Source organism: Pseudophryne corroboree, chromosome 6 (assembly GCF_028390025.1).
Source record: "Pseudophryne corroboree isolate aPseCor3 chromosome 6, aPseCor3.hap2, whole genome shotgun sequence".
NCBI classification, from domain to species: domain Eukaryota; kingdom Metazoa; phylum Chordata; class Amphibia; order Anura; family Myobatrachidae; genus Pseudophryne; species Pseudophryne corroboree.
Window position 1 is genome coordinate 266795783 of NC_086449.1, and position 27864 is coordinate 266823646.

Consider the following 27864-nt stretch of genomic DNA (forward strand, 5'->3'; position numbering starts at 1 on the left):
AGTTTCTCACTTGGAAAGTGGTCATGCTGTTGGCCTTGGCCTCAGGCAGATGAGTGTCTGAATTAGGGGCTCTGTCACACAAGAGTCCTTATTTGATTTTTCATGAAGATAGAGCTGAACTGTAGACGCGTCAGCATTTTCTTCCAAAGGTTGTGTCTTATTTCCATATCAACCAACCTGTGGTGGTGCCAGTGGCTTCTGACACCTCAGCCGTTTCAAAAGTCCTTGGATGTCGTCAGAGCGTTGAGGACTTATGTTGCAGACTATTTCGCGCTGGATCGGAGGTACCATTCAGCACGCTTATTCCACGGCAGGATTGCCGTTACCGAGTTCGGTAAAGGCCCACTCTACAAGGAAAGTGGGTTCTTCCTGGGCGGCTGCCCGGGGTGTCTCGGCGTTGCAAATTTGCTGAGCAGCTACTTGGTCAGGGGCAAACACGTTTGCTAAGTTTTACAGGTTTGACACCTTGGCTGCTGACGACCTTCAATTTGGTCAGTCAGTTGTACAGGAACATTAGCACTTTCCCGCCCGTACTGGGAGCTTTGGTACATCCCCATGGTACTAAAATGGACCCCAGCATCCTCTAGGATGTAAGAGAAAATAGGATTTTAATTACCTACCTGTAAATCCTTTTCTCGTAGTCCGTAGAGGATGCTGGGCGCCCGCCCAGTGCTCATTTTTCCTGCAGAGTTACGTTTTATCTTTTTACACAGGTTCTCATGTGTTAAGATGTTCACAGCTGTTGCTGTTGCATTATGCATGCACGTTAGCATGGGTTATGTTGAAAGCCATGTTAGGCGGCATGTTTTGTATGGTGTGAGCTGGTGTGAATCTCGCCACTAGTTTAATGTAAATTATTCTCTTGAAGTTGTCCGTCTCCTCGGGCACAGTTCCTATACTGAGGTCTGGAGGAGGGGTATAGAGGGAGGAGCTAGTTCACACTGTTGAAAAGTCTTAAAGTGCCGAAGGCTCCTGCGGAACCGTCTATACCCCATGGTACTAAAATGGACCCCAGCATCCTCTACGGACTACGAGAAAAGGATTTACCGTTAGGTAATTAAAATCATATTTTTTTCCCAGTGCCTTTATAGAGCCTTTGGGGAAAAACAATAGCAAGTCGCCTCAATGTATTAGGATTTGTGCAGCCTGTAATTATTTGTTTTCTTTACCTCAGAGCCCCACCCTAAGTGTGTCATAGTGGAATTGGAACAAACATTGTATTACACGATTTAGTACAGTAGGTATATGGCATTGCATTCTGTACTGTACTGTCTCCCAAATTGTCTGGTGTGCTGAATTTAGTTATATTGTGCAGTCTTATTTGTTTAGTTGTTCTGTAAGAAGTTTAGGTAGTGTTGTAGGCTAGTTGTGTGGGGATAGGACACACAGGATAGGGATCAGTTTGCACTAAGGATATTGCACTTGTGTGAGACTAACAAGGGTGGAGCAGGGCTAGGGTGGAGCAGGGCTAGGGTGGAGCAGGGCTAGGGTCAAGGTGGAGCAGGGCTAGGGTGGAGCAGGGCTAGGGTCAAGGTGGAGCAGGGCTAGGGTGGAGCAGGGCTAGGGTGGAGCAGGGCTAGGGTGGTGCAGGGCTAGGGTGGAGCAGGGCTAGGATGGAGCAGGGCTAGGGTGAAGGTGGAGCAGGGCTAGGGTGGAGCAGGGCTAGGGTGGTGCAGGGCTAGGGTGAAGGTGGAGCAGGGCTAGGGTGGAGCAGGGCTAGGATGGAGCAGGGCTAGGGTGAAGGTGGAGCAGGGCTAGGGAGTCGCATCTGTGGAAGATGAATTCTGTTTAGCTCTACATATATAATTGCAAGAGGACACCAGTGGCAAACGTAGGAGGGCCTATCAGGCCATCGGCCCTTCTGACATTTGCCAGAAGTGCCAGATGGGCAGTCCAACCCTGGCGACAGGTTAATCCGGTTTATCCCTTTAGGAATGTGATGGATGTGGTGTAGGTCTAACCACTAGGTGTAACTTCCTGAAAGGGTGAGAGTGGGTGACAAAGGTAAGTTACCAAGCTTTGCTTGCCCTTTCACCCACTCTTACTCAAGTTCCATTTGTTGTCACTTAAACATACTAATGATCAGAGATTACAGCAGTGAGACTGATCTGCACTATGACCAGTTCTCAAGTTCAAGGATGTTTTTATTTGCACTATGATGCATATGTTATTCCAAAGTACAATAAAAGGATAAGATAAATGGGGTAAGGCATTATATATAGAGCACTTGGACGGTTATAAGGACAGTTAAGATTTCTTCCAGTAACTGTGTTCTTTTTACTGGTTTGGTGACCGTTTGCTATATATTTGCTAAGGATTGATGCAGCTCTATTTCTCTTTAGTGTGTACAGTACGTAGATAGGACAAGTCATAACTAGAGATTCTGCCCTTTCAGAGATTTTTCAACCATGAGAGATGGCCTTATCTGATATAAATTTAATATCCATTTCATTTTCTTAACTAAACCCATCAAATATCTTTATTATTTTTATTAAAATTACAGATATCAACAGAACAAAATATCCCTTACACATTATGCCACACAGTAATGCACCTTACACATATGCCAAACAGTAATGTCCCTTATAACACGATCTGCCACAGTAATGCCCCTTTTAACATTATGCCGCAGTAATGTCCCTTATAACACATTATACCCCTTGCAGCGCATTAAGCCATAGTAGTGCCCCAGTTTTAACACATTGTCACAGTGATGCCCCTTATAACACATTCTCCCCCAGTAATGCCCCTTATAACACATTATGCCAGAGTAATGCCCCTTACACATTCTGCCACAGTAATGCCATTACACATTATGCCACAGTACTGACCCTTACACATTCTGTCCCAGTAATGCCTCTTATATATTATGCCTCCATTCGCCGACTCACCTACCCCCTGTCTCCCTCTAGCAGGTGGGCAGGCTGCAAAAGCGCACAGATATTTGTGGAAGTTGCTGCAGCTCATCTGCCCTCTCTCTCTCCTGTGACTGCTCCCAGAATGCCATGTGTGACGTCGTTTTGCACTGCAACAGCATTCTGGGAGACTGGGACTACCTACAACAGAAGCTGCTGCTGTACTATAATGGGCAGTGGCCTGAGTATTTGTTCACCAGTGTTAGAGCCCCGTCATTTCCAGTGCCCGGAGTGCATGTCCCCCTAGCCCTCCTGTAGTTGCGGCCCTGATTGTAGGAACTCTGCAATATTTGAGAATTATCACTAGAACATTAAACATGGCAAAATGGTGGTTAGAATTGCTGTCTCACAGAACTGCCCATGGTATCAATCCAACAATGATGCAATATGAGCAGCATTTCTAATGTTCTCTCCTTGTTATTGTCTGGCTCCTCCAGGTGCCTTAGATTCCTCCCACAGTCAATACACATATTGGTAAGTAAATTGGCTTTTAAAGGAATTTACCTTAGTTTAAGTATGTTTGTGTGGAAGAGATTTTAGTCTCCACTAGGGAGGCCAATCCCGGGCGTTTTTTTATCAATCCCGGGTATTGGGATTGAAAAATGATCAATCCCGGGATTGGGTTGAAGATTTTAAAATTGAAAATATACATTCATATTAGTATAGTGTACCTGTAAGGAGGTTTCATTTCCTGGTGGTATAGGAAGAGACAGAACAGTAAAAATATCATCCTTGTGACTAGTGTGTCCACATTCCAAACAGACTGTTTTCTGTCTGAGAACTCCCTGAAACAAGCGAGTAATCACTGAATCCGATACATTATATCCTATATAGCTGCGGCTTCTATTGGGCGTAGAATGTCTTCTGCTAAAATTCTATAAAATAATCAAGGCTTTAGATTCATATAAATATAATCATTGGGGAAAGTAAAACTAAACAAGTTTAACTGTGCGAATTCTAGCATATACATGGGGATAGAAAATGTTACAGTCCTGTTTAATGTGAAAAATAAGAAAATTATATATAATTTTATTAAAAGACAAGCATTAGAATAAATAAAAAAAATATAATTGATGTGGATCAATAAATTCCTATATAATAATGTATTCACTTAAAATGAATGTTAATCAGATCATATTAAACATCGCAAATGAGTGTGTACTAATATGAAACGCAAATCATCCTTACAATGAAGTGTTATCAGGAAAGGATTGAATGACATACTGTACACAAATCTATATGTTTGGACCAAAACAATTTTAACTTCAAATAAGGAGCAAATCATTTTTTCTTAAATTTATATTGGCGGTTACCGCAACATAATCACAGAGAGAACCAAGTGGGCACAGGGGATCATTATGAGATCCCGGCTTATGGAATTCTGGCGTGCAATATACAGATGCCAGGAACCTGGAGTTTACAATACTGATAGGGGTGAGTTAAGGGTGTTCTACCCTCTCCCCACCCCCCCTAACCCCAACCCCTCCTACACGCAGCCTAACCCTAACCTCCCCCCTTCGTGCCTAACCCTAACCACCCCACGGAGGTGCCTAAACCTAACCCACCATCCCCGCTTCCTAAACCTAACCCTCCCACCTCGTAGCCTAACCCTAACCCCCGGGACGCAGCCTAACCCTAACCCCCCGGGACGCAGCCTAACCCTAACCCCCCGGGACGCAGCCTAAACCTAACCCCCCCCTCCTGTGCCTCCTTATTCGGGATGCAGGTTGTCGGTATTCCGGAGCCGGGATGTTGCCCCCTTTCTGAATGCTGATGTCAGCATTCAGACTAGTGTCGGGATCCCGGTGTCGGTATTCTGACTGCAGGGTTCCCAACAGCCGGGATCCCAGCTTCCTAGGCACAGTTATACATATAGATTCAGTGATGCGAATGTGGGTATACTGCATTCTTTCTGCACGAATAGTGGGGGAATTGATATGATCAAACAAACTTTCTAGGAACAGCTCTGCACTGCAGTAGTCAGCAGCTCGCACTGCTGCATCATGATTTGGTGATCTGTGCAGAGCACCTGTTACATCACCAGGAGAGATGGGAGCTGCTGTGAAGAAGACAAATCCTCCACCAGATGCTTCAGGGGTAGGAAACTAAAGTGGGAGGGACCAGGGTTGTGACAGCTGTGACAAAGAGTGGGGGAGGATATGTGACAAGGGGAGAGTGGGGAGGACATGTGTTCCATACGTACTCCACAGTCCCCTTGGGGCACAAGACCTCCACCCTGCCTCATTCTCATTTATGACACCCCACTCTCCTTCCATTATCATATGCAGGGTAACAAGAGGAGGGGTTGGAGACATATTGTGTGACAAACAGGTGTGCGGGGGAGAATTTATCAAACCTTCTAAAGAGTAGAGAAGTTTCCCATAGAAACCATTCTGCTACTACCTATCATTTTATAGAATGTACTTGATAAATGCTAGCTATAAGGTGATTAGTTACTATGGATATGTCCAATTCATTAGTTAGAAGATTTGATATATATTTTGAAAGTGAGATGTGGGAGACGAAGGGCGGTATTCAATTATCCAAAGTAATTTACCACGGCTAATTGGTTTACTGGGGGCTATCCACTTAACCCTCTGATAAGACGGAGCTTATCCCTAATTTTTTAGCCCTTATCGGGGATTATGTATAGTCCGCGAAAAATGCACCGAAAAGACATAGGTCTGCGGCTTTTCGCAGCACCTATGTATTTTTGTACGAAAAACGGGTGTTTTTCCCATGACCTAATTGGATAGTGGTGACTAAAAAAAAGCTGTGGCACTATCATAGGTAATTGGATACCCCCCATAGTGTTACACATAACCAGGAGTAGAACTTTGACATGTAGCAGGGCCTCATGTTGGTACTACATGTCTAACGTACATAGGCCCTCATTCGCTCGTTCTTTTTCATCGCATCGCAGCGATTTTCCGCAAACTGCGCATGCGCAATGTTCGCACTACGGCTGCGCCAAGTAAATTTGCTAAGAAGTTTGGTATTTTACTCACGGCATTACGAGGTTTTTTCTTCGTTCTGGTGTTCGTTGTGTGATTGACAGGAAGTGGGTGTTTCTGGGCGGAAACTGGCCGTTTTATGGGAGTGTGTGAAAAAACGCTGCCGTTTCTGGGAAAAACGCGGGAGTGGCTGGAGAAAGGGGGGAGTGTCTGGGCGAACGCTGGGTGTGTTTGTGACGTCAAACCAGGAACAAAACTGACTGAACTGATCGCAGTGGCAGAGTAAGTCTCGAGCTACTTAGAAACTGCTTAGAAATTTCTATTCGCAATTTTGAGAATCTTTCGTTTGCAATTTGGCTAAGCTAAGATTCACTCCCAGTAGGCGGCGGCTTAGCGTGTGCAATGCTGCTAAAAGCAGCTTGCGAGCGAACAACTCGGAATGAGGGCCATTATGCAGTGTTTCGTACTGTCTGATATAAAAGTCAGCTTAATTTTGATATTTTTTGTGTTATACTTGTCATTAAAAAGTGCTTACGTTTGTTAGGTCCTCGTGTAATGCATTGAGAGTGTAAATCAGTAACTCCTGGGCATCCTGTTGACTCTTCTTCCCAAAAGATGGATGAACGTTACAGATGGCAAACCAAAAGTCTTCTGATGACACATACTGGGCTTCTCCAAACCACAAGTCTGCCATAATGTTGGCAAAGGCATTCACAACTTCTTTATTATCCCTGTAAGAGACATAAATATAGATATTAATATATGTAGACAGCCACGAACTGTTAAAAAATCTTCTCTGCCTCTTTCTTCAACCTCAGAATCTGGCAAACATATGCCCTTGTGTTACCATTAATGAGGTTATAAACCTCCAAGGAGATATAATTGGATTTATGTTCTAACCTGTTAAATCCTTTTCTTTGAGTCCATAGGGGGCACATGTTACTATGGGTATAGCTGTAGAGCTGGAGTCAGGGCATCAATCAGTTATTACAACAACAAAAAAACAGTTTCCCTGCAGCCCTAGACTCCCCTCCACTATACTCCGCCACCTGCCTCCAGCAAGCCAATTAGTTTAGCAAGCCACATCAGGAACAAGGAGAAAGAAAGGGAGAAGGAAGACCAGCACACACACAGAGACAAAGAAGAGAGCTGTCCGAAAGCCGGTAGAAAGAAATAAATCCCCGCAGACCAGGTTTGGGCAACTTGTTCCCCCTATAAACTCAAAGGAAAATATTTAGCAGGTAAGAACGTAAAGCCCATTTTCTTTTTCGTCCACTAGGGGGCACAGTTTACCATGGTACGATCCAAAGCTGTCCCCTTCACAGGCGGGGATGCCCCTAAGCTGCACTGGAAACAGAACGCACAAAGCCTGCATATGAAGATGCAAAAGTATCAAAGGCTTAGAAACAGAAAAGTGAGAGCAGAAGGCCACGTGGCTACTAATCAAAGCTACTCTGCTGAAGCACCATGTTGAGCCGCCTGTAGAATGGCAGTAAGTTCTGCTTGGACTGGAAGACTTGCCATTACATAGTCGTGGCTGATAGTCAAGTGGAGCCACTGGGCCAATGTCTGTTTAGAGGCTGGCCTGCCAGCTTGTGAGAATCATATAAGATAAACAAAGAATCCAACTTGTACAGATCTCTGGTCCTGTCCACAGTCCTGTCCAGAGCCTGTACAATGTCCAGAGAAAGCTCCTCTGGGGAATCGCTTGCAGTATCACATGCTGGGACAACAATTTCCTGATTGAGGTGGAAACGCGAAACAACCTTGGGCAAAAAGTCCAATCATGTGCGAAGCACAGCCCTATCAGTATAAAAAATAAGGGCAGAAACCTGAACCTTCAAGGAAGAGAGCTTGAGGCCCAAATACAGTCTCGCCTGACAAAAGGACAGAATCCGCGAAAGACAGAAGGTCGTGGGATTGAAACTCTTGGACGAACACCAGGCAATATAGGTTTGCCAAGCGCAGTAATAAATCCTATGAGGGTGTCCGAGCACTAAGCATAGTGCTAATGACTCTCCTGAAAAAAACATTTTGCCTTTAGGATGGATGTCTAAAGAGCCACCCCGTCAAAGCGAGACAAGATCTGGATGAAAGCACGGGCCCTGGGATAGCATATCTGGCTAGAGCATAAGGCACATCATCTATGGAGAGACCCCAAAGATCATCGTACCACCTCTGTCTCGGCCAATCTGAGGCCACCAAGTTCATGGTTCCACCCTCCAGAAAAGTCCACGGCACTGCTAGAGCATCCACTAGGACGGCCCCTGGATCTATGGTGTAGGAGCAGTACCGCGGCAGCTGGTTGTACAAATACGCATCCTGTATGTCCAGGGATGCTATGAAGTCCCCTGGTTCCATAGCCAGAATAATGGACAGAAGGAACTCCATGCGAAACTTCGAGTACCACAAGAATTTGTGTGTTTACCACGGAGCTGAGATCCTTTTGAGGAGGTACCCTGGCACTGAGACGATGCCTGCCCTCTAGCCTTTCCTTGTGGACAAAAGGAACAAAACTTAGACCTTTTAGAGGTGCCATGGAGGGAAGGAAAGCATTTTTAGATGCTGCCATGGTGGCAACTATCTTGTCTAGCTCCTGGCCAAAAAGGATAGCTCCAGAATATGAAAAGAACTTCTAAAGCCTTCTTAGAATTCACATCGGCTCTCCAAGAGAAGAGCCAAAGGGCCCTCCTGGCAGCGACAATAGAAGCTGACACTTTGAATATAAAGACTAAGATCCTAGAATCGACAGCTGCATGCCCTAAATAAGCATTCGCCATTTTGACCTGAGTAACGAGGGATAAGATTACCTTTCTGCTAGTACCGGAGTCCCTCCTCCAAATCCTCAAGCCAACGTTCGACTGCTTTCGATACCCAGGCCAAAGCCAATGCAGGATGTGTGATAGCACCCACGTTGGAGTTGGCTGTCTATAGTTTTCAAGCTTCTGATTCTTGGGGTCCTTAGGAAAAGACGCGTCCGGAATAGGTAAAGTGGAAGACCTACATGCGCGTCAACCAGAGGCGGAGCCTCCCATTTGGCCTGATCTTTAGCCGGTAAGGCAGGCATTCCCAACCACGGTCCTCAAGGCACACTAACAGTGCAGGTTTTTGTGATATCCAGCCTTCAGCACAGGTGACTTAATTAGTAGCTGAGCTATTTTGATTTAACAATCTGTGCTGCAGCCTGGATATCACTAAAACCTGAACTGTTGGTGTGCCTTGAGGACCATGGTTGGGATTGCCTGCGGTAAGGGATAAAATAAAAAAAAGCTGTGGGCTTGGATAACTGAAAATGTCTAGTAATTGTAGACCATGCCACCTCCAGAATATCCAGGAGTTGAGCAGATGCCGGAAACTCTGTTACATCTTTCTTCTGTCACTTAAAAACTGGGGCCTTGGACCTAGGAGTTTGATCGGGATTTTCAATAAAGAGGGCAGTTTTAACGGCTTTAACCAATGTTTCCACATACGACAGGGACAGAGAATCCTCATGTACTGAGGAAGTATCCAACTCTTAGGAGACAGAGATGTTACCTTCATGGTCCGAAGAAACATTAGACCGCTGATAAGGGTGATTGGCTCTCACATCTAGAAGGTCTTCGTCTGGATGTCCTATCCTTCAGCAATAGCAGTGCCAACCCCTGTACCAACAGCATGAAGATTGCATCCATGGTGGCTCAACTACAACAGCTTATGAAGCCTGTGCAGGAGGACCTCTACAGGCTGATGCGCACTGCACTACGCTGGAAGGGGGAATAGATGCAGGTGCTGCAAGGCAGTCAACTATCTGAAACATTATTTGCATCAACATAGATGCCCAGGCCGGCTTATGAGAGGAAGGTGCAGATGAAGGAGTCTCCCGCAGATTATCCAAGAAGCAACGGACAAAAAAGGCCATCGTGGTCTGGATCTTGGGGAGAGAAATAGATTCTGCAAGTACATGGCTCCGGAGAGCTCATGTTTTTAGGTACTTTACCTTTGGAAGATGTACTATTCAATCCAAGAGCAACCCCTCACACAAATCCTAAAATAGAAATGTGCTAACCAATGGGGAATCAGGGAGCAAAGAGTGTTAAATGCATCCAGATTAAGGGAGTCATTCCGAGTTGTTCGCTCTGTATTTTTTTCTCGCAACGGAGCGATTAGTCGCTAATGCGCATGCGCAATGTCCGCAGTGCGACTGCGCCAAGTAAATTTGCTATGCAGTTTGGTATTTTACTCACGGCATTACGAGTTTTTTTCTTCGTTCTGGTGATCGTAATGTGATTGACAGGAAGTGGGTGTTTCTGGGCGGAAACTGGCCGTTTTATGGGAGTGTGTGAAAAAACACTACCGTTTCTGGGAAAAACGCGGGAGTGGCTGGAGAAACGGGGGAGTGTCTGGGCGAACGCTGGGTGTGTTTGTGACGTCAAACCAGGAACGACAAGCACTGAACTGATCGCACTGGCAGAGTAAGTCTCAAGCTACTCAGAAATTGCACAGAGAAGTATTTTCGCAATATTGCGAATCTTTCGTTCGCAATTTTGATAAGCTAAGATTCACTCCCAGTAGGCGGCGGCTTAGCGTGTGCAAAGCTGCTAAAAGCAGCTTGCGAGCGAACAACTCGGAATGACCCCCTAAGTATGAGCCAGCAATAAAAATCTATAAACTCAGTTATAGATATTAAAATAGTGTCCCACACAACTCCGTAGGGAGTTCCAGTGCACCAGATATCAGGACACACAGACGGTGTACTGAACAACCAGCTAAGCAAGAAGGAGCCAATTAAGGCTATGAGGCTGCAGGGAGCAAGGTACCAAAGCTGATGCAGCATGTGCTTAAAATGGCGGCTCAGCATCTCGTAGGAGAGTAGGAGAAAAGTCTGAGGTGGGTTATTAACTATGTTACTAGCAATCTCAGGGGTGCAGGAGGGGCTAGCAGGATAAGCTAGTGATGAGCGGGTTCGGATCCTCGGGATCCGAACCTGCCCGAACTTCACCTTTTTTTTCATGGGTCCGAGCGACTCGGATCCTCCCGCCTTGCTCAGTTAACCCGAGCGCGCCCGAACATCATCATCCCGCTGTCGGATTCTCGCGAGGATTCGGATTCTATATAAGGAGCCGCGCGTCGCCGCCATTTTTCACTCGTGCATTGGAAATGATAGTGAGAGGACGTGGCTGGCGTCCTCTCACTTTGTTTCAGGGGGCTGCAAATATCTTTATTCTGGGGACCAGCAGTATTATAGGAGGAGTACAGTGCAGAGTTTTGCTGACCAGTGACCACCAGTATTATACGTTCTCTGCCTGAAAAACGCTCCATATCTGTGCTCAGTGTGCTGCATATATCTGTGCTCACACTGCTTTATTGTGGGGACTGGGGACCACCAGTATATTATATAGGAGGAGTACAGTGCAGAGTTTTGCTGACCAGTGACCACCAGTATTATACGTTCTCTGCCTGAAAAACGCTCCATATCTGTGCTCAGTGTGCTGCATATATCTGTGCTCACACTGCTTTATTGTGGGGACTGGGGACCACCAGTATATTATATAGGAGGAGTACAGTGCAGAGTTTTGCTGACCAGTGACCACCAGTATTATACGTTGATCTATTACTGGCATATAATTCCACACATTAAAAAAATGGAGAACAAAAATGTGGAGGGTAAAATAGGGAAAGATCAAGATCCACTTCCACATCGTGCTGAAGCTGCTGCCACTAGTCATGGCCGAGACGATGAAATGCCATCAACGTCGTCTGCAAAGGCCGATGCACAATGTCATAGTAGAGAGCATGTAAAATCCCAAAAAATAAAGCTCAGTAAAATGACCCAAAAATCTAAATCAAAATCGTCGTCGGAGAAGCGTAAACTTGCCAATGTTCCATTTACGACATGGAGTGGCAAGGAACGGCTGATGCCCTGGCCTATGTTCAAGGCTAGTGGTTCAGCTTCACCTGAGGATGGAAGCAGTCATCCTCCTGCTAGAAAACTTAAGAGTTAAGATGGCAAAAGCACAGCAAAGAACTGTGCGTTCTTCTAATTCACAAATCCCCAAGGAGAGTCCAATTGTGTCGGTTGCGATGCCTGACCTTCCCAACACTGGCCGGGAAGAGGTTGCGCCTTCCACCATTTGCACGTCCCCTGCAATTGCTGGAAGGAGCACCCGCAGTCCAGTTCCTGATAGTCAAATTGAAGATGTCACTGTTGAAGTACACCAGGATGAGGATATGGGTGTTGCTGGCGCTGGGGAGGAAATTGACAAGGAGGATTCTGATGGTGAGGTGGTTTGTTTAAGTCAGGCACCCGGGGAGACACCTGTTGTCCGTGGGACGAATATGACCATTGACATGCCTGGTCAAAATACAAAAAAAATCACCTCTTCGGTGTGGAATTATTTCAACAGAAATGCGGACAACTGGTGTCTAGCCGTGTGTCGCCTTTGTCAAGCTGTAATAAGTAGGGGTAAGGACGTTAACCACCTAGGAACATCCTCCCTTATACGTCACCTGGACCGCATTCATCAGAAGTCAGTGACAAGTTCAAAAACTTTGGATGACAGCGGAAGCAGTCCACTGACCACTAAATCCCTTCCTCTTGTAACCAAGCTCCTGCAAACCACACCACCAACTCCCTCAGTGTCAATTTCCTCCTTACACAGGAAAGCCAATAGTCCTGCAGGCCATGTCACTGTCAAATCTGACGAGTCCTCTCCTGCCTGGGATTCCTCCGATGCATCCTTGAGTGTAACGCCTACTGCTGCTGGCACTGCTGTTGTTGCTGCTGGGAGTCGACCGTCATCCCAGAGGGGAAGTCGGAAGACCACTTGTACTACTTCCAGTAAGCAATTGACTGTCCAACAGTCCTTTGCGAGGAAGATGAAATATCACAGCAGTCATCCTGCTGCAAAGCGGATAACTCAGGCCTTGGCAGCCTGGGCGGTGAGAAACGTGTGTCCGGTATCCACCGTTAATTCACAGGCAACTAGAGACTTGATTGAGGTTCTGTGTCCCCAGTACCAAATACCATCTAGGTTCCATTTCTCTAGGCAGGCGATACTGAAAATGTACACAGACGTCAGAAAAAGAGTCACCAGTGTCCTAAAAAATGCAGTTGTACCCAATATCCACTTAACCACGGACATGTGGACAAGTGGAGCATGGCAGACTCAGGACTATATGACTGTGACAGCCCACTGGGTAGATGTATTGCCTCCCGCAGCAAGAACAGCAGCAGCGGCACCAGTAGCAGCATCTCGCAAACGCCAACTCGTTCCTAGGCAGGCTACGCTTTGTGTCACCGCTTTCCATAAGAGGCACACAGCTGACAACCTCTTACGGAAACTGAGGAACATCATCGCAGAATGGCTTACCCCAATTGGACTCTCCTGGGGATTTGTGACATCGGACAACGCCACCAATATTGTGCGTGCATTACATCTGGGCAAATTCCAGCACGTCCCATGTTTTGCACATACATTGAATTTGGTGGTGCAGAATTATTTAAAAAACGACAGGGGCGTGTAAGAGATGCTGTCGGTGGCCCGAAGAATTGCGGGCCACTTTCGGCATTCAGCCACCGCGTGCCGAAGACTGGAGCACCAGCAAACACCTGAACCTGCCCTGCCATCATCTGAAGCAATAGGTGGTAACGAGGTGGAATTCAACCCTCTATATTAGGTGTGGGCGAAATACGGCCCGCGGGCCGGATGCGGCCCGCAAACCGATCCTGACCGGCCCACTGCTTCCCACCAGCATGCAATGACAAGCGGCCCGACTGACTGAGCTGCTTGTCATTGCTCTGCAGTACTCCAAGCTGCCGGCGCCTGTCTCCCCTGCTGCTGCTGCACGGCACCTGACACACTCATCCTCCTCCTCCCACCTCCAGAGTCCCCATTGACAAAGGCAGCGATCAGATGAAAAGGGGGCAGAGCTATGCGGAGACGAGGGGGCGGGGCTACATGGGACATAAGTCACTGCTACAGATCCATCCTTCCTGCCACTGCCAGCCAGACACAGATCAGTAAGTTAATGGAAAAAGTGAGGGAAAGAAAGTGTATTTGTGTGTGTGTGTGTGTGTGTGTGTGTGTGTGTGTGTGTGTGTGTATATATATATATATATATATATGAGAGATTGTGTGTGTTGATAAAGCCTATAATTTATCCTATTTAAAACACTCTAAAAGGTTAATGAACACAGTACGCAATTGGCGTATGGAATACCGTAAGAGTACGCACGTAGCATAACAAACGCTTAGCCGTGGACGAGACGCACGAGCGGCATGTTCGCTCATGGCTTAAAGCGTAAAGGCAAGCACGCTATAGGCTGCCGACTAACGTAATGATACGCTATCAGCGTAGCAGACGCTCGAGATCACGAGGAGATCACAAGCGGCGCTGACGCTCACAAAGTTAAACCTTTGTAACAATATCATAAACAATGTACTTATATTGTAAACCTTTGTGCAGTGATAAGGTGTAAATGCAACACAGTGTACCCTTGTTAGTTTAAAAGCTGTATGAGCGACTCTTACGCTCTGAGAACCCTTTAGCAATATAATAAACACTCAAATACCGGTCTAAGGGTCTAACACCTTTTAAGGGAGAGAATGAACGTTCAATCGCAAAAGAATACACAATACAAGTTATACACTACCAAACTAACATAAAATACCTAACCGAGTTACTACACGTTAAAATACAACAAAGACACAATTACATTTAAGGGGGAAGGAGAGAGAGAATGGCTTACAACAAAATAGGAGATAAATATGGTTGCAGAGAACTTACGCACAAGGGGAACAATCGCAAGCGCCTTTCTGGATATCCAGCTCCCGATTATCAGTGATGAGAACCGATGAGAAGAGTAGAGAGAGCTGGCCCAGATCGGCTTGTCTTTTTATACACTACACACAATACAGTACAATGGTCCCTACATTCTTATTGTTCATTGGACACAGGAATTCGTCTCCGCATTATAACAAAAGGTCATAGGTTGGTTCATACAGGTGGGCTGTGACTATTCCAAACTGCTCAGGTGGGAGGGAAACTGGGTTTCCCGCCGCATGGGTGATAAAGTGCAAATATAGTAAATGTCCATAAACTTCTTATGTCCATAACTATACGCACGAGCGAGTAATCCGCTTCAAACCAACACCGGAATATTGCTAATTATATTCTCTTCCGATGGATACTAAACACCACTGTGTCACCCCTGTCTGACCCTTCGTATCAAACAAAGAGGGATCTCTTTGTCTCTGAACATACTACATTAACTAAACTTTCAGATTCTATCAAAGGAACCATAATCTACAAAATACATTATATGACTAAAATATGTAACGATCGAGTCGCCCGCTGGACGCACACCAACTCTACCGTAAATGCGCATACCGTGCGCCTGCGAGTGCACGCTACTGCGAGTATACGCACGCACGGGAGGGCTCATGCACGTGCAGCGGGCACACGCATGAGGTGCATATATGGCAATGTGCAGCGTGATATTTTTCTGACTTTGACAGTCCACCCTTTGGCAGTCACCAATAACTGCCACTTCCTAAAACAGTTCAAAAAGAGAAAAATATATGTCATGTATAATACATTTCTATGATTGGGTAGGGGAGGAGAAGGTAGGAAAAGGGTATGACCTAGTGAGATAGCAGAAGCATGTGTGTATGAATCCATGTTTGGGGGGTCATGTATCATCGTGCCGTACGTGTTTTAAATCAAGCTTCGAGGTATTGCGAAGTATACATTTGAATTCCTTCTTATCCCGTATTACGGGCCTGTGGATGGGCTGTCAAACTTTACCGAGCTCTTTTCGGCTTTTGGTTGCAACAAAATGGGGGAGCACATTTTAGTTGATGAAACATGAATGGGGGGATATGTGAGTGCTGATATCTGTGCCTATATTCCCTATCGACTATGTGTGTCATTACCTGAAGGTTGTAGAGGTGAAGATAAGACGCAATTATGGTAAATGCAGTCGTAAACTATGTGAGTTTAATATACATTTGTTGATTGAAGTCTTGTCTGGTGTCTTGTCTTGATGTACATGTTGACTGTAGTCTCTTTGGGCTTTTGCCAAAATGCGAGCAAAAGCTTTCTCAATGTCCATAGGCTTACAAAAGTGTTGGGCTATCGTAAAATTTTAAAATTGCTAGGGATATTGGGGGTCTATGGCATTGTCCATCAATTGTCTGTGTAAAAGGTTGTCAAATTCTTCTTCCAAGCGGATGTCTTTGTACCTTGGAGGAAAACAAAGGAGAAACGGGTGAAAGAAACGGACCGTGGAATCACATTTTCATCACAACATTGTCTCAATGGTTGGGTCGTAAATCAAATCAGTCGTTGTTATTACAGTATCTTCACTTCTTAAACTCATCACTCGGGCGCTACGTTTACACTTTGTTAAACCCCGAACGCATCTAAATATCAGACCGACCAATATGATGACACCCAGAACACACAAAAGAAATTTCCCTACATCCATGATAATTCCTTGAGCCCATTCTCCTAAACCAGAGAACCAATTTTGCGGGTTCAACCATGACCCCCAACCGGTCAGCTCATTACCCACAGCAGCGAGGGTGAGATTGTGTCTCCTGCGGAACTCCCACTTTAATTGGAGAATGTCGTCCATCTTTTGGTCTATGACCTCGACCGGGTCCTCGGTGCTATTCGTAATATAAGTGCAGCATTTTACGCTGTACTGCGTTGCCAGTGTGACACAATATCCACCTGTCACTGCCGTGAGATAATTAAGAACCATCCTATGCTGAACCAGTTCTGTTTTATAAGCTTGGAGCTCCCTTCCGGTATACCTGAATGTGTCATCATACATTTCAGTGATATTGTCTAATAAATTTGCAAGCGCAGATATATATTTATAATTTATCACTCCTCTGGCGGTACGAGTGATATCTAACGCAATTAGGAATTGAATCCCGGTGGATTCATGGATCAGGTCAGAGGCCGGATGCTCTGTTCTTTCTATCAGGTGCCGTTTAACGATGTGCTCGTAATGAGTGTGAGTATAAGAAGCTTGGGCACTGCGGTGAATATCCTTCATTTTAGTGTGGGATACGGTCATTACCTCAGGCAGTACTTTTCCAATATAACATAACCCTTCTGAGTTTGGGGCAAGCCACTTATACGCCTTCCTCCCGCATATGAAATATGCATCATCGGGGAGAACATATGGGACGGAGTAGGACATAACCATATTACACATTTTCCATATGAAATCTCCTAACCCTAATTCTCCCATCTGTTTAGTACACGTATCTGTTTGTACGATATGTGCACAGTATCCTGGTGATACTTCTCCAACTCTCATGATCCTACTTCCTAGGGTATACCTATATCGGAAATATTTTCCACTACCGGCTATGTGGCGTATAAGTTCTGTATCTGTAGGCATTCTATCGGCTCTGTATGAAAAGGTCATGGTTTTGTTATTCCATGACACTTCCCAATTTCCCGGCTTTCGGGGATTGGAAATGTTAAAACATACTAGGGATCTATCCACATGATATAGGTGGAGCTTCAAACTAGGAGGACTGGAGATATTAAACCTCCTGTCCACCGGCCTCCCACCACTTAGCTCAAGTACCTCCCCTATAGTTAAAGGGAATGGTACTAATCCTGATTTGCTATGGCCTTGAGGTACTTGAGAGCATACCCAACAATCTGTCTGATTTAACACTTTACCCACTAAGGAGTGATAGTCACTCAATGGATGCTGGTCCATGTGGATATTAAAACTGGACTGACATTTCTTGATGCACCCATCCTCAACTACACTGTCAGAGTCTACAGATACAGTTCTCTTCAGCTAACAATCCTTCACAATTCCTCCTATTGCCAATGCTATCGGATCGTTTTCTGATACTCGCCTTTGCTTGATGATTATGTTGTTCTTGGAAATCTACGCCTGCAACTTTGTCAACAGAACCCATTCCAGAACCTCTCTCGACCTCCATGGTACTCTCGCCGGAACAGACTGCTCTGGTCAACATCATGGTCAACAGGAAAATCCGGATCACAGTCTCTTGGGGCAAGTCCATCTTATAGGAGGAAATGGAGAAGAATGAGAAGGGGGAAAGAAATAATTGAGGGAGATGGGATGGGAAGTGGAGAAAAACAATAAAAGGGAACAGGGAATCGACAACTGCCTCCGATCTTATTATTCTCAATGCTCAGGTGCCGTCTCAGTCCTCCTGAAACAGACACTCCAGTGATACAACTTCCTCTACCGTCTGTTCTTTATCACGGGACCTCTCTGGATCAGCAACCTTCTTACAATGGGACGAATGAACCCAAGTCTCTCTCTCGGCAACCTTCAATGCTGTCGTGCTAATCAATAAGACTTGGTATGGTCCTTCCCATCTGTCAATAAGGCAACCTGAGCGTAGAAAATTCTGTATCATTACATAATCCCCAGGTTCAATGTCATGACAATTACTATCTGGCAGATCAGGAATCACCAACTTCAAATTATCATTCTGATTCCTTAGCTGTTTACTCATCTTAACCAAATACTTAACAGTCACTTCATTGTTACACTTCAAATCATCCTGAGGGTTAATCATAACATGCGGTTGTCGACCAAACAGAATTTCAAAAGGGGACAGATTAAGAGGGGACCTGGGAGTGGTTCTGATGCTGTATAATACAATGGACAAAGCTTCTGGCCATGTCAATCCTGTTTCTGCCATAACTTTGCTCAGTTTATTTTTAATAGTGCTGTACACTCTTTCTACTTTCGCACTCGCCTGGGGGCGGTACAGAGTGTGCAGCTTACTATCAATTCCCATCAACTTACACATTCCTTGAAAGACATCACCTGTAAAATGGGTACCCCTATCACTTTCAATTATTCTAGGGATACCGTATCTACACACAAATTCCTGCACAATTTTCTTAGCAGTAAACATAGCGGTGTTTGTGGCCGCAGGAAATGCTTCGACCCAATTTGAAAACACATCTATACAAACTAGTACATACTTCAAATTTCGACAAGGGGGTAATTGTATGAAATCAATTTGTATTACCTGAAAAGGGCCGCCTGTAGGTGGGATATGAGATGGTTCTGTTGGTATTGCCTTTCCGATATTCTTCCTCAATCAGGTGAGGCATGTCATTGCCCTTTTTCCCGCATGGGAAGAAAATCCTGGGGCGCACCAATATGCTCTTACCAACTTGCACATCCCTTCCTTGCCTAGATGAGTCAGCCCATGTGCTGCTTCCGCTAAACTTGGAAGGTATGCTCTGGGTGCCACTGGTTTACCCTGCCCATCTGTCCAGAGTCCTGAGGACTCCTGGCCATATCCTTTTGCCCTCCAAACTGCCTTTTCCTGTGTGGAACACAAATTTTGCATTTCACACAATTTCTGTGTGTTGACGGTATTAAATACCATCAGTTGTGTGGTGTCTGTCTGTCTGGGGGTACTTAGCAGCTTCGTCTGCTCGGCTGTTACCAAGTGATACCGGGTCTTGGCTATATGTATGTGCTTTACACTTGATAACAGCCACTCTGTCGGGTTCCTGTATCGCTGTTAGAAGCCTTTTGATGTGAGCTGCATGCACTACCGGTGTACCAGCTGCCATCATGAAATTTCTGAGGCGCCATAGGGCTCCGAAATCATGGACTACCCCGAAGGCGTATCTAGAATCGGTATAGATATTGGCTGATTTGCCCTTAGCCAATTCACATGCTCTGGTTAGGGCAACCAGTTCAGCAACCTGGGCTGAGTGAGGTGGGCCTAGCGGTTCTGCTTCTATGGTGCCTTGGTCATCTACGACTGCGTATCCAGTACACAAGTCTCCCGAGTCCGTCTGTCTGTGACAACTACCGTCAGTGTAGAAGTAAAATCTACATCTTCCAGTGGGTTGTCACTGATGTCAGGCCTTGCCGTGAAATTTTGGGTCAAATATTCCATACAATCATGCATGTCTTTTCCTATACTAAATCCTCCTTCACCATTTTTCTCATCCTCCACCCTTTGTGCCTGTCCAGGCACACCTGGGAGATACGTTGCAGGATTTAATGCGCTGCATCTCTTTATGGTGATGTTTACGGGGGCTATCAATGCCAATTCCCATCTTGTAAACCGCGCTGATGAGACGTGTCTGGTTTGAGCCGAATTTAGCAAGGCTGACACTGCATGCGGTGTATGGATTGTGAGGTTGTGTCCTAGCACTACATCTTCGCTTTTCGTTACTAGCAATGCTATCGCAGCGACACTTCGCAAGCATGTGGGGAGGGATCGCGCTACCGTATCTAGCTGAGCGCTGTAGTATGCTACCGGCCTGCTGGCATCACCGTGCTTTTGGGTTAGGACGCCTGCCGCGCAACCAGCACTTTCTGTTCCGTACAGCTCAAAGGGTTTCCCATAGTCAGGCATACCTAATGCCGGTGCCTGTGTTAGGCACTGTTTAAGTCTCTCAAATGCCATCTCGGATTCGTCTGTATGCGAGATCCGATCAGGTTTGTTTGATGAGACCATCTCCTGCAAAGGTAATGCTAGAATGGAAAAATCTGGGATCCAGTTACGGCAATACCCACACATTCCTAAAAACGTTCTGATCTGTTGCTGGGTTTGTGGCAGAGTCATGTCTCGAATTGCTTGAATTCTATCAGCGGTCAGGTGTCTCAGTCCTTGTGTCAAACAGTGTCCCAAATATTTTACCCTAGTCTGGCATAATTGCAACTTGTCTTTGGAAACTTTGTGTCCTGTGTCTGAAAGATGAAACAGGAGCTGTTTCGTATCTTTCAGGGACGCTTCCAGTGAATCTGAACATAGTAGTAAATCATCCACATATTGTATCAATATTGATCCACTCTCTGGTTGGAAAGACTGTAAACAATCATGCAAAGCCTGTGAAAATATACTTGGACTGTCTATGAAACCTTGTGGTAATCGAGTCCATGTGTATTGGACTCCTCTGTATGTGAATGCAAACAAATATTGGCTGTCAGGGTGCAGAGGTACCGAGAAGAAAGTGGAGCAGAGGTCAATTACAGTGAAAAATTTCGCAGTGGGAGGGATTTGCATAAGGATGACAGCTGGATTTGGCACTACGGGGAACTGACTCTCAACTATTTTGTTAATCCCCCTTAGATCCTGCACTAGCCTGTAACCCCTCCCCCCACTCTTTTTCACAGGGAAGATGGGACTATTGGCAGTGCTGGATGTTCTTACCAGAATGCCCTGTTGTAGCAAGCGCTCTATTACGGGGTATACTCCTAACTCCACCTCTGGCTTCAGAGGGTATTGTGGGATTTTTGGAGCTATCCTACCATCTTTTACTTGCACAACTACTGGAGCTACGTTTGCCATTAATCCAGTGTCTTGTCCATCTTTAGTCCAAAGTGACTCTGGTATTTGGGATGTCATTTCTTCTACCTGGGATGGACTCCTATTTATCATAACGGTATGTGACATTAATTTTGATGGGGAGTCTAGCATATCTTGTACTTCCTGGGCGTGGTTCTCAGGTATGTCTAGGAATACACCTTCAGGAGTACAATATATGACGCACCCCATTTTACACAATAAATCTCTTCCCAGGAGATTAGTCGGTGCCGATGCAGCCAGCAAAAAGGAATGCTTGGTATGCAAAGGCCCTATTGTAATCTCTGCTGGTTTGCTAACAGGGTAGTGCTGTACTACTCCCGTTACTCCCATGGCTGGAATTGTCTTACCAGTGGTTCTCATGCCCACTGTCGAATTTATCACTGATTTGGCCGCCCCCGTATCTACAAGGAAATTTAATGATTTACCAGCTACATCAATTGTGACCTCGGGTTCACTTCCAAGACTTGCAATCAATTTCACTGGCTGCAGATTACAGGTGTGGCCACACCCCTATTGGGTATGGTGACCTCCCTGAATCGCGCTGGCAGCAATTACTTGTGGTGGGGGTAGATGGGAACTATCAGAGATTTGCCAGTCTCTTCTTGGGGGATACCTTTTTGTTTCCCCTGCATGTGGTTCATAGCTCCACTTCTGCGGTCCTTGATCCCAATGTCTCGTATCAGGTCGTTGTCTAGGGGATTGATATGAATTTTGCCTTTGTTTTGTTTTACAATCAAGTGACATGTGTCCCTCTCTGTGACAACTATAACATTTTATACCTCTTGACTTACCCACAGGGGTCACAGTTCTGGGCTGAGGTGGTGGCCCAGCAGTAAGAGCCTGTATGCTTACAGCCATTAATTTATCACTCTGTGACTCCCTGTGTCTGATGATATTCCGATCATGCCCAGCAGCAGCCTCTCCCAATGCATCCACCGACATACCTCTCCAATCAGGCCTAGTGGTTTGTATTCTATTCCTTAAAACCTCTTTTAGACCGTCCATTAATACTGAAACAGCTACTTCCCTGTGGTGTACATTAGTTTTAATGTCATCTATACCAGTGTACCTAGCCATATCCTGCAGAGCCCGGTGAAAATACTCTGGTGTGGATTCACCTTCTTTTTGTTTTATTGTAAAGATTTTATTCCACTTTACTACTGCAGGAAAATATACCCCTAACTGTAAGTTGATTCTCTTTACATTATCCTGATTATACTCGTCTGTTAGTGGTACTTCCTCATCTAACTTGCAATCAGCGATAAACTTTAACGGATCAACATTGGGGGGTAAACATGCCCTCAAAACTGTCCTCCAATCTTTGTTATTTGGCTCTGCAGAATTTCCTAGCTCCCTAATATACTTTTGACATGCAACTAAGTCTTTCCTAGGATCAGGGAATTCAGACATCATTGATCTTAATTCTGCTCGGGAAAAGGGACAGTGCATGGCGATGTTCCTGACAGGAGTTGCTCCTGAAGTGTCAGTTTTCCAATTTGGCACTGCTATTACCCTAACAGGATTAAGTCCAACAACATCATTCTGAGTAGATTCTACAACATGTGGTGAAATGGTTTCAGCATAGTGTATGGTGCCGTACTTACCAGTCAATACGACCTCACCTGTCCCTCCGCTAGGTGCCTTTGATACTAATCTTACGGGTTGGGTCGTGCCCACTGCTGTTTCTGATATGGTGGCTGCTAGGGAGAGTGCTGATATTGTTGTGGGCTCATCCTCTTGGTCACAATCCTGGGGAAAGTTCAAAACAGGGTACAACTTGCACGGATTAGTGTTAGCATTAATTACTTTGGTTACATTATCTTTAACTTCTATACATTTAACATGACCCTGAGTGCCATTCTCTGCAACCAATTTCTCTCCAGGTATGTATGGTGGTGGGGGTGCAGTGGCTATCAGTTTCCTGATAGGGTTAGATCCAGCGGCTTGCGCCAACCCCCTTTGTATTTCACCTTCCTGTTGCCACAATGTAAAATAATCATAATGTCTAATACGCCTTTTTGAAGATTTAATCAGGCAAACTCTTCTCCTTAAATTCTGTAATACTTCTGGGTTAAAACTACCTACCCGGGGAAACTTTTCCCCGTCATGCACAGTCATCCTTTCCCATTCATTGCACAACATTTCTGTGTGATGACCATATTTCTCACACATGATATACCTTGCCGACCCGATTGGTCGGTTTACCAAATCAACCTGAACCTCGGTTGATCGCCCCTTACCTGAACAACTGGCCCCCATCTCTGCAGGTGCTGCTTTCACTACCTCTGAGTTCAAATCAGGGTCTTCGGCAACCCTTACAGAAAACCAAAATGTCCGGGGTAAGGCTGCGGTGGGGGTTTTGCAATGAGGTCCGCCCACTTAACTCCGCCCACGCTGGCCAATACGGCGACCAAAGTTCCCAGAGGTTCCGTACCCAACCTAGGGCACCTAAGTACGTCTACTTGCTCGGGCGTGTGGGAGTGTCTTACCCTCCCCAGCAAGTATCAGTCGCTGGAATGTCCCTGAGTGATCAGGCTACTTCCCTTAAAATAAAAAAAATTACACAAATCACGTTAACAATGTGCAAGTAGCGTTCTTCTGAATTCAAGACACGCTAATGCACACAATCACATGCGGTACAATCGTATCTGCACACAAGCAACTAATCTTATGTGCGGAACGATCAGTGGAATCGAAAATTTCGGCTGCGAATTCCTTCAGCAATGAGCTTCTTTGGCCTATATGGGTCTCGCACCAACCCTCTTCGGTTGTGCTCTCTACTTCTAGTCTGCTGTACCTGAACCTCCTGGTCCTTGACCTCCTGGTCTGTTATGTACAGCAGACTCTACTGCTCATAAATATGTCGAGATTAACAAGGGACGCCTCCCAAGCCACCCCACGCTATCACTCTCGCTGGTGTACCTCTTTCTACTGGCCTATGGTTCCCACTTCCGTAATAAAAGAGAAATCTTACATTCGAACACTCTTATTTCTGTACAGAATTCCTTTCATTCAGTAATAGTCTAACCCAGAAGAATTGCAACAGAGAAAGTCTTTTTTTTTTCCTTTTAACTTTAAACTTTTGGATTTGGATTTGAGATAGATTTGTGTTATTTTCGCGTTACTTCCTTATTGCCTATTAAAACAATACTATCGTGTGGTTTGTATTATGTGGGCGTATCCGTACGCTCCGTTGCGTGATATACGCTCCGTGCGCCGACCCTTGCGTTGCGTACGCCCTGCCCTTGTAAGGACACGTGTACGCAGACCAAGTACGTCCACAGTAACACACTACACGTTTATCAATGTGAATGATCTTTAACAGTAATCCTTCACTGAACACCACCCAAATCTCCCTTGTATTTCTAGGCGAGACTGTGTGCGTGCCTTTTACAATTATTCCCTTAAATATTACTTTTTATCTTTTAACTATTAATAACAACAAATGTCTCAGCACGTTATCACTAGTGTGTGGCAATCAGGAGAATGAGGTACGGACAAATAATGCTAAACACGAAATACAGGTGTGTGTGCTTATGCGTACGTACGCAAAACAGAAACTAAACACTTTTTAAAAGACAATAACGTACTGTTCCTACCTTCCGGTTCCGGATTCCTTCAGCACTCCTTACTAAGCGAAGCAGACGCTTATCTGGTCAGCACTACGAGGAATATTACCTCCCGCCCTTTGCTGACCAATAATGTCTGCTGAAATTACCTAGTGCAGATATGTGAAGAGCGGGCGAGTCCCCAATTGATAAAGCCTATAATTTATCCTATTTAAAACACTCTAAAAGGTTAATGAACACAGTACGCAATTGGTGTATGGAATACCGTAAGAGTACGCACGTAGCGTAACAAACGCTTAGCCGTGGACGAGACGCACGAGCGGCACGTTCGCTCACGGCTTAAAGCGTAAAGGCAAGCACGCTATAGGCTGCCGACTAACGTAATGATACGCTATAAGCGTAGCAGACGCTCGAGATCACGAGGAGATCACAAGCGGCGCTGACGCTCACAGAGTTAAACCTTTGTAACAATATCATAAACAATGTACTTATATTGTAAACCTTTGTGCAGTGATAAGGTGTAAATGCAACACAGTGTACCCTTGTTAGTTTAAAAGCTGTATGAGCGACTCTTACGCTCTGAGAACCCTTTATCAATATAATAAACACTCAAATACCGGTCTAAGGGTCTAACACCTTTTAAGGGAGAGAATGAACGTTCAATCGCAAAAGAATACACAATACAAGTTATACACTACCAAACTAACATAAAATACCTAACCGAGTTACTACACGTTAAAATACAACAAAGACACAATTACATTTAAGGGGGAAGGAGAGAGAGAATGGCTTACAACAAAATAGGAGATAAATATGGTTGCAGAGAACTTACGCACAAGGGGAACAATCGCAAGCGCCTTTCTGGATATCCAGCTCCCGATTATCAGTGATGAGAACCGTTGAGAAGAGTAGAGAGAGCTGGCCCAGATCGGCTTGTCTTTTTATACACTACACACAATACAGTACAATGGTCCCTACATTCTTATTGTTCATTGGACACAGGAATTCGTCTCCGCATTATAACAAAAGGTCATAGGTTGGTTCATACAGGTGGGCTGTGACTATTCCAAACTGCTCAGGTGGGAGGGAAACTGGGTTTCCCGCCGCATGGGTGATAAAGTGCAAATATAGTAAATGTCCATAAACTTCTTATGTCCATAACTATACGCACGAGCGAGTAATCCGCTTCAAACCAACACCGGAATATTGCTAATTATATTCTTTTCCGATGGATACTAAACACCACTGTGTCACCCCTGTCTGACCCTTCGTATCAAACAAAGAGGGATCTCTTTGTCTCTGAACATACTACATTAACTAAACTTTCAGATTCTATCAAAGGGACCATAATCTACAAAATACATTATATGACTAAAATATGTAACGATCGAGTCGCCCGCTGGACGCACACAAACTCTACCGTAAATGCGCATACCGTGCACCTGCGAGTGCACGCTACTGCGAGTATACGCACGCACGGGAGGGCTCATGCACGTGCAGCGGGCACACGCATGAGGTGCATATATGGCAATGTGCAGCGTGATATTTTTCTGACTTTGACAGTGTATATGAGAGTGTGTGTGTGTGTGTATATGAGAGAGTGTGTGTGCATATGTTTGTTTGTGTGTGCGGGCAGTGGCGTCAGACTGTATTTAGGTTAGGGGGGAGATCTTTAACGCTTGCTGTACCACCCCCAAACCCCCCCCCTCCCCTGGATTCTTTCACCATGTCACCCCCCATGTTCTGTCACTAAGTCACCCCCCCACGTTCTGTCACCGTGTCACCCCCCCGTGTTCTGTCACCATGTCATACTCTGTGTTCCATTACCGTGTCCCACCCCCGTGTTCTGTCACTGTGTCACACCTTTCCCCAGGGGCCATAAGACACTGGATAATTTGCTTGCTGTGCAATGATTATCCCAAATAAAATGTTAATGTGTAAAAGGGGACTCTACCTGCCGTAATGTGTAAAAGGGGGCTCTACCTTCCGTAATGTGTAAAAGGGGGCTCTACCTGCTGTAATGTGTAAAAGAGAGCTCCTGGAGTAATGTGTGTAAGTGACGCTACTGTGTGGCGTAATTTGAATAATGAAGACTATTGTGCAGCCTAAAATGAATCTGTATTATTTTTTGGCCACACCCCTTCCCCATGAAGCCACGTCCCTATATTTTTGGCACATAGGGGAGCTGCTATTTTGTGTGTGGCCCTCGAAAACCGACAGGAAAGTGTCAAGTGGCCCCTCAGCTGAAATAATTGCCCACCCCTGCTCTATATGCTTCAGAGGATGGAGGAGCAGCAAAAGGCCATTCAAGCCTATACATCTGCCTACGATATAGGCAAAGGAGGGGGAATGCACCTGACTCAAGCGCAGTGGAGAATGATTTCAACGTTGTGCAAGGTTCTGCAACCCTTTGAACTTGCCACACATGAAGTCAGTTCAGACACTGCCAGCCTGAGTCAGGTCATTCCCCTCATCAGGCTTTTGCAGAAGAAGCTGGAGACATTGAAGGAGGAGCTAAAACAGAGCGATTCCGCTAGGCATGTGGGACTTGTGGATGGAGCCCTTAATTCGGTTAACCAGGATTCACGGGTGGTCAATCTGTTGAAATCAGAGCACTACATTTTGGCAACCGTGCTCGATCCTAGATTTAAAACCTACGTTGTATCTCTCTTTCCGGCAGTCTGCAGAGGTTCAAAGACCTGCTGGTGAGAAAATTGTCAAGTCAAGCGGAACGTGACCCGGCAACAGCTCCTCCTTCACATTCTCCCGCTACTGGGGGTGCGAGGAAAAGGCTAAGAATTCCGAGCCCACCCGCTGGCGGTGATGCAGGGCAGTCTGGAGCGAGTGCTGACATCTGGTCCGGACTGAAGGACCTGCCAACGATTACTGACATGTCGTCTACTGTCACTGCATATGATTCTGTCACCATTGAAAGAATGGTGGAGGATTATATGAGTGACCGCATCCAAGTAGGCACGTCAGACAGTCCGTACGTATACTGGCAGGAAAAAGAGGCAATTTGGAGGCCCTTGCAGAAACTGGCTTTATTTTACCTAAGTTGCCCCCCCTCCAGTGTGTACTCCGAAAG

The 27864-nt window shown here is 45.5% G+C and overlaps 1 protein-coding gene across 1 annotated transcript in view; it reads right to left on the bottom strand.

Moving 5' to 3' along the window:
* USP50 (ubiquitin specific peptidase 50) overlaps nt 1-27864 on the bottom strand; it is a 156215-nt gene that overhangs the window by 35627 nt on the left and 92724 nt on the right. Inside the window, exons 3-4 of the mRNA XM_063925994.1 lie at nt 6405-6600; nt 3587-3790 (exon numbers count right to left, since the gene is read on the bottom strand). Of these exons, the coding sequence (XP_063782064.1) occupies nt 3587-3790; nt 6405-6600 (400 nt within the window). The remainder of the gene's footprint in view (nt 1-3586; nt 3791-6404; nt 6601-27864) is intronic.